Source organism: Hippocampus comes, unplaced genomic scaffold, assembly GCF_001891065.2.
Source record: "Hippocampus comes isolate QL1 unplaced genomic scaffold, H_comes_QL1_v1.1 scaffold238, whole genome shotgun sequence".
Lineage (NCBI taxonomy): Eukaryota > Metazoa > Chordata > Actinopteri > Syngnathiformes > Syngnathidae > Hippocampus > Hippocampus comes.
Window position 1 is genome coordinate 192,617 of NW_017806177.1, and position 16,439 is coordinate 209,055.

Genomic DNA, 16,439 nt, shown 5'->3' on the forward strand with positions numbered 1-16,439 from the left:
CCCCCCCCACCCTTCCTTCCAGTTCACTATGTTCATCTGCTGTGCTGTCATTATTGCTATCATTCAGTTCTGTAACTCTTGCCAACTCAGCTACTGGATGCGCTCAAGCTTAGCAACTCTAGTTGGACTGGCACTTCTTTCACTGCTCTTCACATCTCCCTGCAGGTAAGACAAAGTTGGCCAAAATTTTAAAGTGAATTCTGATTATCCACCAATTAAGCAAATATACTAAATTGGACCCGACCCATATCAGGGCCGATCGGGATATTTGACAGAAGAAAATTCGATTACCAATTAATTTAGAAAACGCTTACAAAGAAAAGATATGATTTACAGGTAGAACTTTGCCTCTTCTACAATACACATCTGTGCTTTAGGACTTTACAACAGAAAGAAAGGCCGTCAAAAATCGTTTTTTTCCCCAAAGTCATTATCTTTGGCTTATGTTTTAATGCAAGGGTGTCAAACTCATTTTTGTCACGGGCCACTTTTGAGTTACGTCTTCCCTCAGAGGGCCGTTATGACAGTGAAACCACAAAAATGTTTAATCGCATTATGGCATTATTACTTGTAAGGGTAAAAAAATTATTGCAAAATCTCAACGTCATTAATTACACATGACAATTTGACATTTCAGTGCATTTTTTAGCAAGGATCATGCAAGTTGACACACATAATTTTCTTTCGGGGGGCCACATAAAATGATTTGGCGGGCCGGATCTGGCCCCGCGGCCTGGAGTTTGACACTAGTGTTTTAATGTGTTCGTGTGCATAAATAAATAAATAAATAAATAAATAAAAATTATTATTATTAATTATATTGGAGGGAGGCACAGTGGTTGACTGTTTAGCATCTCTGCCTCACAGTGCAGAGGTTGTGGGTTCGATTCTGGGCCTTGGCCTATGTGTGTGGAGTTTGCATGTTCTCCCCGTGCCTGCGTGGGTTTTCTCCGGGTAGTCCGGTTTCCTCCCACATTCCAAAAACATGCACATGAGTTTGATTGAACACTCTAAATTGTCCCTAGGTGTGATCGTGAGCGTGAATGGTTGTCTGTGTGTCCTGCGATTGGCTGGCAACGAGTTGAGGGTGTACCCCATCGACTGGGATAGGCTCCAACACGCCCGCAACCTTCATGAGGTCCATAATCGGCTCCGGTAATGGATGTATGGAAGGATGGCTGATATCGTCCGTAACCCGAAACCCTTGTATCTCAAATCATCTTTCCATATCTACATGAATGAAAATGCCATCAATCTGTTCCAGTCTCCTCCAAAAAACTAGTGCTGAATGATATGGACATTTCATTATCTCGAGAGCGATATGATACAACTTCGGACTCATTCAAAACCAATCACTTTTCTAAAAAAGTAAAATTATCATAATATAAAAGGACAGGAAAAGTGCAGTATTATTGATTGGTGGACACTCTCAGTCATCAACATGAGCAAAAAGTCACTTATAAATCAAGTAGAAATCAAACATGCGCCTGCGCTTCTGCTGTACCAATAAAGAACAAGTATTTTATGTGTAATTTGTATGTTTTATTTCCTCTAGAGTTGCTGCAAATCTTTTTTTCTGGTAAGTTTGTTGTTTGTTTGTTTGTTTGTTTTAAAATTATAAACACATGTTAAATATTGACAACCGACGATGCATTCGGTAGCACGTCTGCATCTCCTGGGTTCGAATCTCGGCTCAGGTCTTCCTTTGTGGAATATGTATGTCTATTTTCCCTGTGATTGCATAAATTTTCTCTGGACACTCGAGCTTCCTCCCACATTTCAAAAATTGTTCATTAAAGACTCTTAAATTATTTGTTGAATGTGAGTAAATGGTTGTTTGTTTATCTATATGTTCTGTGCGATTGGCTAGCGAATGGAAATTGCAATGCTTCTTATTATTCTCATACTTCTTTACCATACACAGAAAACATTCTCTAAATTTTGCAAAGTTATCTGATCTTAGGCCACTCCCACAGCACAAAACTGTGCCCGGTACCGTACATCAGCTGAAGCAGTTGAGAATCAATATTAAGCAAATAGCATGATCAAAAAAAAAAAAAAAGAAATGAAATACATTAATAATACTCACCGCAGATCCCGATTGAGTATATCTGCTTTCCTAGTTGAAGTTGCCTTTCACAAGTTTTGCTCTGACCAACCAATCAGACGCTGAAAAAATGTGGACGTCATCAAGGGCCAGCATTGTGGCCCTGTGTGGATGAATCTGAACTCTGACTGGTTGAACAAAATGTTCCCATTGCTCATATTGCTAAAGTTACATCAGGCATCACATATTTCTTTTGATAGCGGTGCGGACACCCACAGCGGCTCCTCTTGTTTTATGTGAGAGAGAAGAAAGCACATTTGACAATAAAGTTGTATCCAATCCAAAAAAAATCTGAATGATTCTGAAAGCGCTAGTCAGAGCAGATTGATGTTGCAGTACACAGACACTGAAATCTGATAGGACCAAAAAAAAGAAAGAAAAAATAACCCTGACATTTTCGGTATATGTACCAAACATCAATAATAAGAAGACTGTTTGGAATAAATGTATACACTTTTATGGAATATTTTAAAACATTTAGGTTGAGATTTTAAAGCGACTTTGAGCGTTGTCTCTGCCGCAGGTCAGACAACCAGAGCGACAGCGGCAACGGCTCAGCTGTCAAATACGAGATGCAGGGTGATGGAGACGCTGTCCACCCCAAAGACCTGCTAGGCCCCGAGGCCTGCGTGGCCTTTTTCCTGCTCCTGCTCCTCATCTGGTTCCTCAACCGAGAATTTGAGGTGAGTTACCGTCTCCATTACCACGGCAACGTGGAGGCCGACCAGCACCGCATCAAGATCCAGAACATGAGGGACCAAGCCGACTGGCTGCTGCGCAACATCATCCCCATTCACGTGGCGGAGCAGCTGAAGGTCACGCAGAGCTACTCCAAGAACCACGACAACGTGGGCGTCATCTTCGCCAGCATCGTCAACTTCAGCGAATTCTATGAAGAGAGCTACGAAGGGGGCAAGGAGTGCTACCGGGTCCTCAACGAGCTGATCGGCGACTTTGACGAGCTGCTGCGGACACCCGCCTTCGCCAATATCGAAAAGATCAAGACCATTGGAGCCACTTACATGGCGGCGGCGGGCCTCAACGCTCAGCAGTGCGCCGATGCCGCCCATCCTCACGCTCACTTGCGCGCGCTCTTCGACTTTGCCCTGGAAATGATGCGCGTGGTGGACGACTTCAACAAAAACATGCTGGGCTTCGGCTTCAAGCTCCGCATCGGGTTCAACCACGGGCCCCTCACCGCCGGCGTCATCGGTACCACCAAGCTCCTGTACGACATCTGGGGAGACACGGTCAACATCGCCTCTCGCATGGACACCACGGGCGTGGAGTGCCGTGTACAGGTCAGCGAGGAGAGCTACTGCGTGCTCAGCGGCATGGACTACGACTTTGACTACCGCGGCACCGTCAACGTCAAGGGGAAAGGACAGATGAAGACCTTCCTTTACCCCAAATGCGGCGACAGCGGCCCCGTGCCTCAATACCAGCTATCCGTGTCCCCGGAGATCCGAGCGCAGGTGGACGGCAGCATCGGACGCTCGCCGACCGACGAAATCGCCAGCATGGTTCCGAGCGCGGCGGCGAGCGGCAGCATGGTGCCGAGCGCCAGTGCCGGATCCTCCGCCAAAACGGGCCTTTGTCACGAGAGGGCCGACGGGCTTCAATGGCGCCCTTCTGCGCAGGCCTCTCACGCCAGGCGATCCGCTTCACACAGCGGCCTGACGTCCGTGCACGTCGACAACCTGGAGGGACCACCCTCGGTCGCCACTAGGAGCCGACTCGTCGTCTCGGTGGCGGTAAAGCCAACCCGGAATGCGACGGCAGCGTCCCAGAAGGACAAACTCCAGGATTCCAACAGACTCTAAGCATTTTCGAAGCTTTTATCACAAGCATGCCAGTCAGGAGTGGGGAACCTTTTTCCGTTTTTATATGAAGTCCACCGAGGACTGATTGCTGAAAAATACTCTGTTTGATATTAGGGAGCTTGCCTTCCTATTTTTTTTGAAAGTTGCCGTTGGTTCCGCTTGCCTCTTCCAGCCGACAGTTGGCATTTGAAGCACCACAGTATGGAAAAGCCCAAAGGAAAGCCTGTTTTTTTTTTAATGCTGGAAACTTGAGCGACTGACAATTTTAACGGCTTGTGCCAAGTCCAAAGAAGAGAGTGATATGACGAACCGCATACTTGATTATCTCTACCTTTAATCCATCTTCTTTTAAGTGCCTTTAGAATAGAAGAACTTCTAGACTCCTGCCTTTTTTTTCCAAAAACACTTAAAAGGGAACAAAAATGCTTTAGATGTATTGCTTTCGAACAAGTTTTGTTGTTTTTTTTTTTTTTGGGGGTGGGGGGGCACTTTGCCTTTGATTATCTCCAGCTGACCTTACATGCAGAAAGTGCTACACGATTTCTAAGAGTGAAATGCTTTCCTTGTTCGTCGTGAAAACACCAAAGCTGTTTCAGAGACTCGTGGAGGTGGAGCTGCATGTTGAGTGTGCGTAACAGCATGTACAGTATACATGGCGTGTGGGTTTGTGTTTTTACATCCGTTGCAACAAGATCAGATGGAAAGCTAAGGGAGGACTAGAAACCTTCTTTTATATGTCGCTTAATGTTTCCTTTTTTTTTCAGTTTTGTCGTCCCCCCCGCCCCCCTCCAAGTAACATGGCAGTCTCTCTCAGCTAATATGTGAGATTGAAACGCTCGCCTGAAACTCTTTCTTGTCTCTGTGAAGCAGGAAACTACACATTTTAGAGTGACTGAATGGATTTTTGGATTAGCGCAAAACTCAACTGCCCAATTATTATTATTGTGGTAACCCTTGAAATGCTTATGTGAATCTTCTGTTTCTCTTATTGAGAACATAGAATCTGGATGCATTTTGTTTTAACTGGCCGTACATCGTTGATTTACTTGTAGGATTGTTGTTATTTTTACAATGCAGCCTCAAAAGTAAAAGTGTCTATTATTCAGAAACTTTCCTGGAAAAACCCACCTCAAAAGTCACAAAAAAAAACCTGGAAGGCGACGGAGTTTCATTCCGATTTACCCTGAATTTGTACTTAAAGTCCACAGTCTAGCACCAATTTTATCTCTACTGGAATAACAATTGTGACATTTATGTAAAATATACATTTGGACCCCTGTTATTCAAGTATAATGCTGACGTCCATTGAAATGCTACCCCTAGTCCTCAAATCACCCCAAATTTTCCAAAATTTCTCACACTTAGCTTCATCCATAATTAGTTTCCTCCCCCCCAAACTAGTTTTTACACTTGTGGGACATTTACTCTAAATATGCTTTTTGATGTATAGTGATTTGCATCACAGTTTTGATATTCTGAGTTTGGATCTCATCTCCAGCTTTCCTTTGTGTTTGCAAAATAGAAACAAAAGCCCCAAAAAGTTTCCACGGTGTGATCTGAAGTTAGGCTGATTTAACGAAATGTGTGCTCATGGGCTAAACAAATGAACAGTGAAAATCAGACTGTCTTAACATAATCAAGCAGTGCTAACCAAAATTATTGATGAAAAGAGTTTGGGGTTTTTTTTGCCCATTTGTCATGATTTATTTGACATTGCCCTATGCGGTGTACATATTTTTTTTGTATTATTGTGGATATCTTGTGCCTTTAATTTTCCTGTCTATGCCAACATTAACTATATTAAGTAACTGATGGAAATGTTTTATGTATTTAAGTAGTGCCTTTTTTTTTTAACATAAGTCATTGTGAACATACGCAATACGTGACATAGGCGAGCCATACAGCTAACTTGTTTTGTCTTTTTTTTTTTTTTGTTCCCCCCCCTTTGCCTTCTATTATGTCCTGGATGTATTTTTCTAGTTTATAGTTTTGAGCGCACCAATGCAAATGGAGTCAAAGGGATTTGGTGCTATTCAGCACAGAGTTCTCACCCAAATGCGTATTTATTACCACAGTAATTGTACGCTTCAGCAGTGATCCAAGAAGTACGTAGTAAGTTTTGGGTAAAGTGCATATTTATCTATTCTTTATTAATTTTGACCAAAAAAATTTTCCAGATAACTCAAAATTAGTCATTAGCATCATATTTTAATAAGTGTTTTAAGTGGGTAATTTGTATCCATTTCATTGTTTTTTTTTTGTTTTGTTTGTTTTTTTGCTTCTTGGACAACAAACATGAGATTTAAGATGTTTTGTTGTTTGACGTAAGCGGTGTTCTGAGCCAGCGTAGTGGCATGCTGGGAAATGTTGATGCCAAAGAGTGTCATCGCCGTCTCGTCTGCATTAAAAAAGAAAAAAACGTTTTCTGCATATCTGATTTGGTGAGTGCATAGTATATAGCGGTACTCAGTTTTTCTGTATGTTGAGTATGACTTTGTATTGTATTGTATTGTATCTGCGCATTTTATATTATTTATATAAGCGCATGTACTGAATAACAAAGGAATAGCTATTTACCAATGTCAAAATAATTTATAGTGTGCTAAATTGTGTTTGTGTTTTGAAAGGGACTCACTTATTTAGCTGTAATAATTTATAGCATTTTTCCATACATCATCTGTCAGATATTTTGTCAGTTTTTTTTTCTAGAGTCCCAACCACCCAAATAAAGGCCCTTCTAAATGTAAACAGTGCAAAGAGCCTGCCACACTTATTTTTATGACTTAGTGTTGTTGGATTGTTTTTTTGTTTGTTAGTTTGGGTTTTTTGTATTAGTGCATTTATTTGTTGTGCCAAAGAAGGTAATGTTAACGTAATGTCGTAACTTTCTTTAATATACGGCATGTCAACCCATTTTTTCCATTGCTACTTTGTTGTTAAACGTTTTTACTATCCAACATGAGATGAATGTGATTGGAGGCATTGGTTGAGGTTATTCTACTGCTCACTCCATATCAAAATATACTATATATATATATATATATATATACACACACACACACACACACACACACACACACACCACCATTTTTAAAAGTCCATTATTTTAAATATGTTGTGGCTGCATAAATACAAGATTATTAGTTTTTGTATTTGTGCTTTGTGAAGAGGTTTTTTTTTTTTTTAAATACCTACAATGAGCCACTTTTCTGTTACAAGTGTACCTCAGCAGTTCTAGTATGAATACAGGTTCGTCTGGACACATAGGCAAATATGTTATTTTCAAGTACCGGCAATGGCATATTCAGCATTTTATTTATTAGGAATGTTTTATTAATATTATGTATAGCATTATTGACATTTTTTTCCAGTATTTGTCTCAAAAGTATACGAAATTAATTTTTGTCAATTAGATTTTTCTTACAATTGTTATTTGGCGTACACCCATACGATGCATAACTCTCCAATTGCAAATACAAATATTGTAAATTGAAAACTGTTCAAAATACGAAAAATGTCTGGGTTTTTTTTGGGGGGGGGGGGGGGGGGGGGGAATCAATTGTTTTTCCTGAGCTGTAAAAGTGTAGTTAGTCAAAGGTACAGAAAAAGTGAACATGAGTCTTCATTTTAAATTTCGGGGTTTTTTTACGCCAATAAAACATTTTCGAAATGCAGTACAGTATTCATTATTTTTACGGCAGCAATTAGTCTTGCGTCCACGTGACGCACGGTGGGCACAGGTTTGCGTCATGACGTCATATGCACGCCCCCCCCCTCTTCACCCCTCCTTACCCTCCCCTCCTCCCCCACAGTCTAGCTGGGAAGAAAAAAAAACTTTTTGTATCGTAGGAATCAACAGCCGCCATCTTGACGCGGCTCAGAATCGGGATTTCTGGGAGAGAGTTAATTGTCAAAAAACCGAGCGGAGCCACCCAGAGCGGACCCCGAACGCCATTTTGTCGCCCCAAATCGAAGCGCGAGCTCTTCCGGGGAGGATTAATGCAAACATGTGAGGGCTACTGGAGATTTTGTCGTGCCGAAAGGCCACCGTATATTTGATTTCCCTTTTAGCGAGCGCCGCTTCTCGCCGTCCGCATCGAACCTCCGTATTTTCCGGCGCGACAGCCACTGAAAAAATAATCCGCCGAAAAGAAAATATTTCTCGATTTTTGCTCTTTTTATCGGAGCCCGAGGTGGATTTTAAGAGGGCTCGTTTCGACGGCGAAAAAAATGACTCCACACGGACGCGTCGCCGGCGATCGTCGCAGAAATGGCTTCTCATTCGCTTGGCGTAATATTTCCTGATTGATTTTTATTTATTCTTCTCGACGTGAGATAATTTCGGATGCAGTTTTGGGGAATAATTATGTGGGTGTTGGATGTTGGATTATCATGGGGTGATCTCCGGCGGCGAAGCGTGGCGCTGTTGCCTTTCTTTTGAAACCTTCTCTCCCCGGCAGCATTTTGCCACACAAGGAAAAACCAAACAGTTAAATTGATTCCTTTTGACGCGCTGTCATTGGAAAACGATACCAATTAGAATAAAAAAAGCCTAGGACCACCTCAGGCTGAGTACCCAGAATGGCTGACAATCTGCTGGATGTCGGACCCCCCACTGCAAAGCGACCCAAACTCAATTCACCTCTCTCGGCTTCGGACGGCCCAGGTGAGTGATGCTTCGCTTCATGTTTGATTTGTCACCAGGTTTAAGATGTCACTAAAATGGGACTAAGATGCCACACTCAAGTCACAAGACCACCCCTGTCGCTGTCATACTGAGGGGGTCTTCAAGCTTTTATCTTCCGTGAGGTACTTTTGACACAGTCAAAGTTCCAAATAACAGTGCTCATCTCCACAACACGTGAATGTGCTTCTTTTTGCACATAACACACATTCATAAATAATAATCAAGGGAAAACAACTTTAATTCACCTATACTGTTTTAATTGTCTAATGATGTGTGTGCGTTTAATATAGTTATGCACTGATACCAGGACTGCACAATTAATCAAATTTGATTTGTGATCATGATTTTGACTGCCACGTTAAATTAACGTGATCGTCAGTGATATTTACATTTTAAATGTGGTTCTGCTGCATATGGAATCAAGCACTCTCTCAACCGGTAGTCAAACCAATCACCAGCGGGCGACCGTATGCTTATTGCTTTTTTAGGCTGCCTAAATAAGAAGCAAGTGCACCTTCCAACAGGAGCCTAAAGTCACTCAGGGCTGATGAGTAGGAGTCAAGTCAAGAGAAAAAAGTACAGCAAAAATTGGAGATGAAGATCCTCCACAGGGATTAACAATTTCGCAATTGCACGCTGTAGTAGCATATTTATTCAGCTAGCCATTTGTAAATTTAAAATTAATGTGCAAATTGTTTTTATTATTTTGAAATATTCTTTTTCACGTTTCATTTTGCACTGAAAACTGTTTACATGCAGGAAGAAAAAGTAGAAGTAGCAGTAGTATTTGTCATGACAACAAATGCGTGACCTATTGCTAATTTGGCATGCGGCATCCGCCAAAATGACAGTCTGTCAAAATGCTCAGTGTGATTAGAAGGGGGCCTTGAACATGCGTACAACTCAGCAAGAATTAAAAAAAAATCTGAAGTTTGGGAGAAATTTATTTTTTTTTGTTTGTGGAAAAATATGGCCTTACTGTGATATTGCTTATAGAAAATCTGGTCTAAAAAGATGTAAAATTTGAGTAAAACAGTTGAACTTATTTCTTAAAAATATCTTCCTGATTGTTTCGTCTTTTATTCAGGGAACCCTTTCTCCAATTTGCTGACAAGTTTCAGTAGTTAAAATATCCACCGATAAGACTTTACAGAGTGCATATCGGAGGTGTTCTCTGAGTCTATAGGGGTGTTCACGCGGCAACTTTTACTCCAGTGTCGCACCGAGGCTGCCCCCCGTAGAGCGTTCACGCGTACAAAGTTATACCGGTGTAGCCCCTGAAAACAGCTTAAACCGGAGCAAATTTAACCCTGCTCAGGAGGTGGTTTAAAAATTTACTCCCGAGTAAATGCTAGTTTGCGAGGCAGCACCGATATAAAATGGGACGTGTGAACGCTACAGGGGTAGACTCGCTACGCATGAGCAGAGTTGATTACATACGGGTATTGACTGCGTTGTTTTCGTGCTCTGTTGTACTTCTGTCATCTTTCCTTTCTCTCTTCTCTCATCCTTTTACGGTGTCTTATAGACCACAGCGTTGATTTGTCCTGAGAAGTATAAACCATGGTTTTTCGATATGTCACAAACATGGCGGGGAAAAGGACGTACAATTTACTCATGCGCATGTTTTATTTCCGTCTTGTTACTATCGTATTGCAGAAACTGCCGTGTGAACGCAAGTGGGGCTGCACCGGGGTTAACGCTTCTCTTTAGTAAGCAGTTTTTTTACGTGTGAACGCTCCACAAAATTTACACTGGTGTAAGACATATCGCAACAAAATACGTCGGTGCAGCACCGATGCAAATGTGTTCCGTGTGAACACTCCTTATATATCAAAATGAAGGTGATGTTTCAAACAGCATGTCTTGCGTAAAAATTAGATTTAAATAGCGCAGTTTGGACATTATTTATGATAAGAGGTAAATCCAAGTAGAATGAATTACTGTACATGTTTCAGTTATGTTGTACTTTATTTATCAATTTAATGTATGTAGGATTTTAAGGCTGTTTGAATTGCTCATTCCATGTTTTTAAGAAAATCGATAAAGATAGCAGCCACAAATGTCATGACTGATATTTAATGTCCAGCAACAAATGTCCTTCATCGCCTGTCGCAAGGCATTTTAGTTGTGTGGTGTCTCGGTCTGAACAGCAGGGGCATCATTTTGAAGGATCATGTGGGTAAGAGGCTAAGAGAAGAAAAAGCGATGGCGAATCTGGTGCGTATGCACGTAATATGGATGCCATGTTACGTCTTTGTGCTAACCACAAAATAGTCAGAAGAAACTCAAGACTGCTTCTTAACAATACAAGAACTTCCAAAAATCCAACTTTGGCAGGAAAACTGAAATGATGCTTTAGTTCACTTGTGCTTTCTTGTTTTTCCTTGACGTGCTGTGGGTGGCGATGCTGGAGAGCCATTTCTAGCCAAACAGCCTCCCGCCGCATCTTGTGATGCGGCTGACTCTGTCATCACCCAAGCAGGGTTCACGTATTTTACCGAGCCTAATTTTCTTTGGAAATGGCCTGCCGAGCAAGCGGAAGCTGGCAAGCGATATGTAGGAGACACCTGCTTGAGTCTACTTGGTGATGACTATAAAAAGGTAGCGTAGGTAATTTTCTCTGCTATGTGGGAATCACTGAGTGCTGGAGTTTAGTTGTGGACCTCCTCTGTCTCTTCTTCTGGTTCTTAGCTACATGTCTTCCAGTCGGCCCCAGTGCTGTCCAGCATGTGGCAGCACAACATGGTACTAAACTGAAGCCACGCATCTCAAAATTGGGACTTGCCAGATCATCTAAAAACCCAAATGCTGCGATTTAGCAGGCAGGCTTCACTGTACCTCGAAATTTTCCCAGCGTGAGAAACTGCGCAAGATGAGCACATTTAACGTCTACCTCGAATTCCAACAACAGTTTTCCAGCAACTGAATGCTAAAAATAACTACAAAGTCGAGAAAAGCGGCACATAGATGAGAAAGTAGCCTAAGGGTCTGTGTCACCTGTCCAACCTGCACAACAACTTTGTGCATCACCTGTGAGACCTTGAATGTTTAACAAAAAAAGATTTGAAGCTTTTTGAGTAACCATTTATGAACATCAGAGGATAATATCCCCATTCACATTCGCATTTTAAAAGTCGCGCAATAAGCATTTTTTTTCTTCACAATTTAAAATGCTTCGTAAGGGGTTTGAAAATGTTTGAAGAGCATTTGTCAAAATGGGACCACGACTTTGAGAACACCGTACCTCGTGTCTTCCAATTTAAATGAACTGCAATTAATGCAGGGGAGCGGCAGTTAGTCCCTGTCCATATCCTGCTCGACAACTGCAGGTTCGACATTAAGCCGTTTGGGGTGTCGGCTCTATGGGGCTGCTCTGAACCACGTGGGCGTGGCCGTGGTAGAAAAAGTACTGGCTCCATAGATTCATCATATAGTATGATGCATGTCAGTGATTATTTCATATTTACTGTCTTTGGGTTGTTTGAAAAAAAATGCCGACCGTAAAGTTTTTTTTCGAGGTAGAAATTCTCGGTCGGTCGGGTTACCGGAAACACACTACTTTTTTTTCTATGCCTTATATTTATGAAATATCTACTGGCCCTTTTCAGGCCAGCATTTGTAAGGTGGCCTGGGCCAATGGGCCACCATTAATATTGGACCCTGCAAATGGCTTTTGTCATCGTCACAACTATGGGTGGAGCTCGGGGATTGAGTGATCTACTTTCTGAAGCGAAGCCTAAAGTTTGGCCAATAAAGCAACTGCCCGTGAGGAGTGAAAGCATTTTCATTCAAGGAGGCAGCACATCTTATACAAGACTTCATGCACTTGTGGACTAGCACGGTGGGTCTGTGCATGTCGGGCATGCAGCGGAAACATGCTTTGGGGGGGGGTGAGCAATGTCTCATTTGCATGAGACAGAACCATCTCAAAACAAGCTCATTTCCACATGGCTCGATATATTGGGTGAAAAGTGTCCTGTGCTTGAGCGAGGTGAAAAAATGGTCAAACGTTCACCAACCACAGGCTTTCTTTCCTACCTGTCTGACTAGTGCGTCTATCAACACCAGTGCCTCTGGCGAGCTTTATACGCCGACATGCATTCAAGTTGCATTCAAGCGTTCCGAGTCTCACTTTCCCCCCCGAGCATGGCAAAGGCGCTTCTCTGAATCTTCTGATGATGTTTCTGCTGATGTGGAACAGATTGCCTTGAGGAAGCGGTTGAAGGCGGTGGATTACCAGCTTGTTTAACCATTCCGCTTATCCCTCCAGCCCTTTTTTACATCAGGCCTACCCTCCGTCTAATCTATATTTGTCACATCTCGCACATCCATTCCCAGCTGGCCCAAAAAATCCTAATACAAATAATTTATTCAGATTGGTTTGTCTATAAACCAATGCCATGTCCAAATGGTTCTTTTCTGTGGCGCTCTCAGTTTGGCTTGATGCAGGCAGAAAGCCATCTCCGATCTACATCATGACAAATATCATCACAAATATCAAATCCACGCATTTCTATTTAGAAAACACCAAGCGACAAGTTTTTGCTGGCTTCTTGCCGTAAAATAACAATTGAATGTTTGCACTGGGAAGCTGTGGTGAGTGGCCCCAGGCGCTGATGTAATGGGAGCCTTCCCTCTGGACTTGGTGTTCGTCTGGTACAAGTTGATGTGGGCAATTTTGCAGGAAAAAAATCCAACCAACTGCACTAATTTTGACTCTTGCTCCAAGCCAGCACTGGCACTTGCTCAGTGTGAAATGAGACATTTAATGTGTGGGGAAAGGATACACCACTTGTTGTTAGGGTAATCACCTTACCTAGAACCCCAACACATGTTTGGGGTCAGATTCATTTCAAACAACTTTTTAAGATGTGCTCTAACCTCAGTTTTAAAAAAATACATATACAGTGAAAGTCCTCCACAACGAAACCTGCATGGGTGAAAATACCCCCTAGTGTGAAAAAAATCTTCATGCATTAAAACCATTCCCACTTTTCTGCTCCCCCTACAATGAAAAATCCTCCTGTTGCGGAATACGAAGATTCACTACAACGAAAACAAGCCTTCCGCAAAAGTCTAATCCAACCTCAGCCTACAGCAACTCCTACTGCTTAGCTCGGAAACGGCAACAGCAAACACCACAGTGGCTTACACATGCACAGTAGTACAGGAAGTATTTGTTATTGTTAGTTTCAGACGCAGCACGAACGTTGCATTGCTAAAATGGCGACAAAAACTGACCTGTGCAGACCAAGGAGTGAAGAAAAGAAAAGCTTTAACGCTCGAAGACAGGATAAAAATAATAAAAATGAAAGATGGAGGAAGCAAAGTAAAAGACATTATGCAAGAAATTGATGTAAGTGAAAGTGAATGCTGATCGTAAATTTCGCAATTTCTTTCCCTTTTTTTTCTTTCGACGCTGGCTATATGAAGTGTCAAATAAGCGTATGCTCATACTTATGCATTATTGGAATAAAAATAAAGAGTACACATACGTGTGTGTGTGTGTGTGTGTGTGTGTGTGTGTGTGTTTACATCCGAGATAAATTTGCTATAGTGAAAAGTCCCCTGTTGTGAAAAATTTCTTGCTGCAAACATGATTTCGTTGAAGAGGAGTTTCACTGTATATTAGTTGGTCAAGTTAAAATGTGCTGGTCAACGTGGCACCTACTGCCTGAAGCTTTATGATGTACAGTCTTACCACTCTCCTTTTTGTCCTCTTTAGACCTTGTGTCCCTGTTTGACCTGGAAAATGACCTTCCGGATGAGCTCATCCCCAATGGAGACCTGTCTCAGATGGGAATGTCCTCTAATGGTGGCGCCGGAGGAGGCCCAGGTCTCAACTCCATCGTCCCAGACGCCGCCGCCAAACACAAGCAGCTGTCCGAGCTCCTGCGGCCTGGTAGCTCCTCCAACTTGGGAAGTTCTCTCAACTCTGCCAGTCCCCAAAAGGCAGGCATCGTGGGAGGGCAGCTCGGAGTCGTGCTCGGAAAAAGCCCAATTGGCCAGGGCTCTCCAAATCATCAGTCTCCCCAGGCCCAGAAAGTAGCAGTTGGTCCGGGGCAAGGCAATGGAGGCGTGAGCTTCAATCAGGCCCTAATGAACAGTGGGCAGGGACACGGGGTCTTGGGCCCAGTTGGACAGGTGATGAATGGTGCTCTGGGACCAGCAGGCCGAGGAAGACCTGCCATGCAGTACCAGAGCCAAGGTATGCTTGGGGCATCAGGAGGAAGCATGTTGGCAGAGACGCTTACTCAAGGAGGGCCACAATTAGGCGGACCCAACTCATTGACTCCTCAGCAAGCTGGACACGTGAATAAGGTGAGTGGGAAAATGTGTTCATGATTTCCAACACTGACTTGAGATGGGCAAAAAAGTATTCTCTAGTAAGAAATCATATTTGCGCTGTCCAGTCTTTTCTTATAACAGAATTTTCTTATTTGGGATATGACAATGGTCCATGTCCTGAATGAACATGCAAGTATGTGAACAAAATACATGTTCAACAACAAAGCAATGAAATGCAAAAATATATGCTCCAAACACTGTTTATAACACAAAAGCTGCAGTATACAGTACAGGTATATGAACAAAATACAGTATAACAAACTTAGGACTATTTGCTCCAAAATGAGACTAGTAACAGACCTGGTGGCTTTTCTTTCCACTCAATCACTGTCTCTAACTTGACCTCCCCTCGATTGCCACCCAAGTCAGCGTCGCTCAGCTGACGTCGTGCAATGAACTTATAAAGCCAGCCATGGGACACTTCGAAGTCCTCGATGCCCATAGTTAGCGCGCTGGAACTCGCCATCTCTCTAGTTAGCGATCCAGTTAGCAGAAGGATTTTACCATGATAGCAGGTAAAGCATTCCAGGAAACGTTCGTTTACTCGACTGTCCGTCGAGCCACAAGCAATTTACTCTGAGCAGCTAATTGGATGCATTCCGCTCTCTCTTCCACGGTCATTACTGTTCCTTTTCGTTTGGATGGCACGATCAACAGGACATAAATGTAAATGAATGAAATAAAAAATCGTTCACTGTTCCAGTAAAATTCAAGCTAATAGAGTCACTTACATATCGCCGTTTTGGATCCAATGAGAGTAAATAGCGGCGCGGACAGAGTTGTTCCGTAGTCTCAAGCGGGACTTGCTTGTGTTAGCGCCATTGCGGGCTTCCATATGGCTTCCGGGTTCTGCGTACTGGAACTTCCGTTGTTATAAATCGGTCGTGAATGTAATATCGTAGTCGAAATTTTAATGCATAGGTTTTTATTCCGGGTGAGGGAATTTCCGTTTGAAAGAAGTCCGTAGATGGGAAGACTTACTGTATTATTAGCAGGGATGTGTTCCTCGAGCCGGTCCTTGGCCTCGAGGACCGGCTCCCCCGACCGACGGGGGGCTTGGCCTTGGCCTTGAGAGTCAATTCCTTGGCCTTGGCCTCGGCCTTGGGAGTCAAGTCCTTGGTCTTGGCCTTGGCCTCGGGTTGCCGGTCCTCGGACACAATGAGGGATTAGAGCCTCGATGTCCACAGGTATAAAGTGGGACCGAGGATCGCAATGATCACGAGGGAATCAAATAAATTCCATCCAGCGAAACGCATATTGATGTATTAAGCTGGCGCTTTAAAAGGGGCGGGTCTGCCACTGACAGACGACAGTTAGCGCAACGAATAAAGAGCGGCATCACAGTTAGTTTCAATCACGGTTTGTTCCGTTCGCGATCGGCAGTTTAAATAGCGTGTAAAGTCTTTCTGTAACAGTGGTGTCTTTTATGTAGTTATTTTTGCACAGTCGTCACGTTTCTGCGGTGGCACTA

At 42.9% G+C, this 16,439-nt stretch overlaps 2 protein-coding genes across 2 annotated transcripts in view; both read left to right on the plus strand.

The window, feature by feature from the left end:
* The window catches only part of adcy9 (adenylate cyclase 9), a 40,320-nt gene extending 33,608 nt beyond the window's left edge, over positions 1 to 6,712 (plus strand). Inside the window, exons 8-10 of the mRNA XM_019897423.1 lie at positions 23 to 165; positions 1,556 to 1,579; positions 2,631 to 6,712. Coding sequence (XP_019752982.1) covers positions 23 to 165; positions 1,556 to 1,579; positions 2,631 to 3,930 — 1,467 coding nt within the window. The 3' untranslated portion in view covers positions 3,931 to 6,712. The remainder of the gene's footprint in view (positions 1 to 22; positions 166 to 1,555; positions 1,580 to 2,630) is intronic.
* A 1,046-nt stretch (positions 6,713 to 7,758) lies between these two features.
* The window catches only part of LOC109532505 (CREB-binding protein-like), a 12,141-nt gene continuing 3,460 nt past the window's right edge, over positions 7,759 to 16,439 (plus strand). The window contains exons 1-2 of the mRNA XM_019897351.1: positions 7,759 to 8,596; positions 14,346 to 14,941. Of these exons, the coding sequence (XP_019752910.1) occupies positions 8,512 to 8,596; positions 14,346 to 14,941 (681 nt within the window). The 5' untranslated portion in view covers positions 7,759 to 8,511. The remainder of the gene's footprint in view (positions 8,597 to 14,345; positions 14,942 to 16,439) is intronic.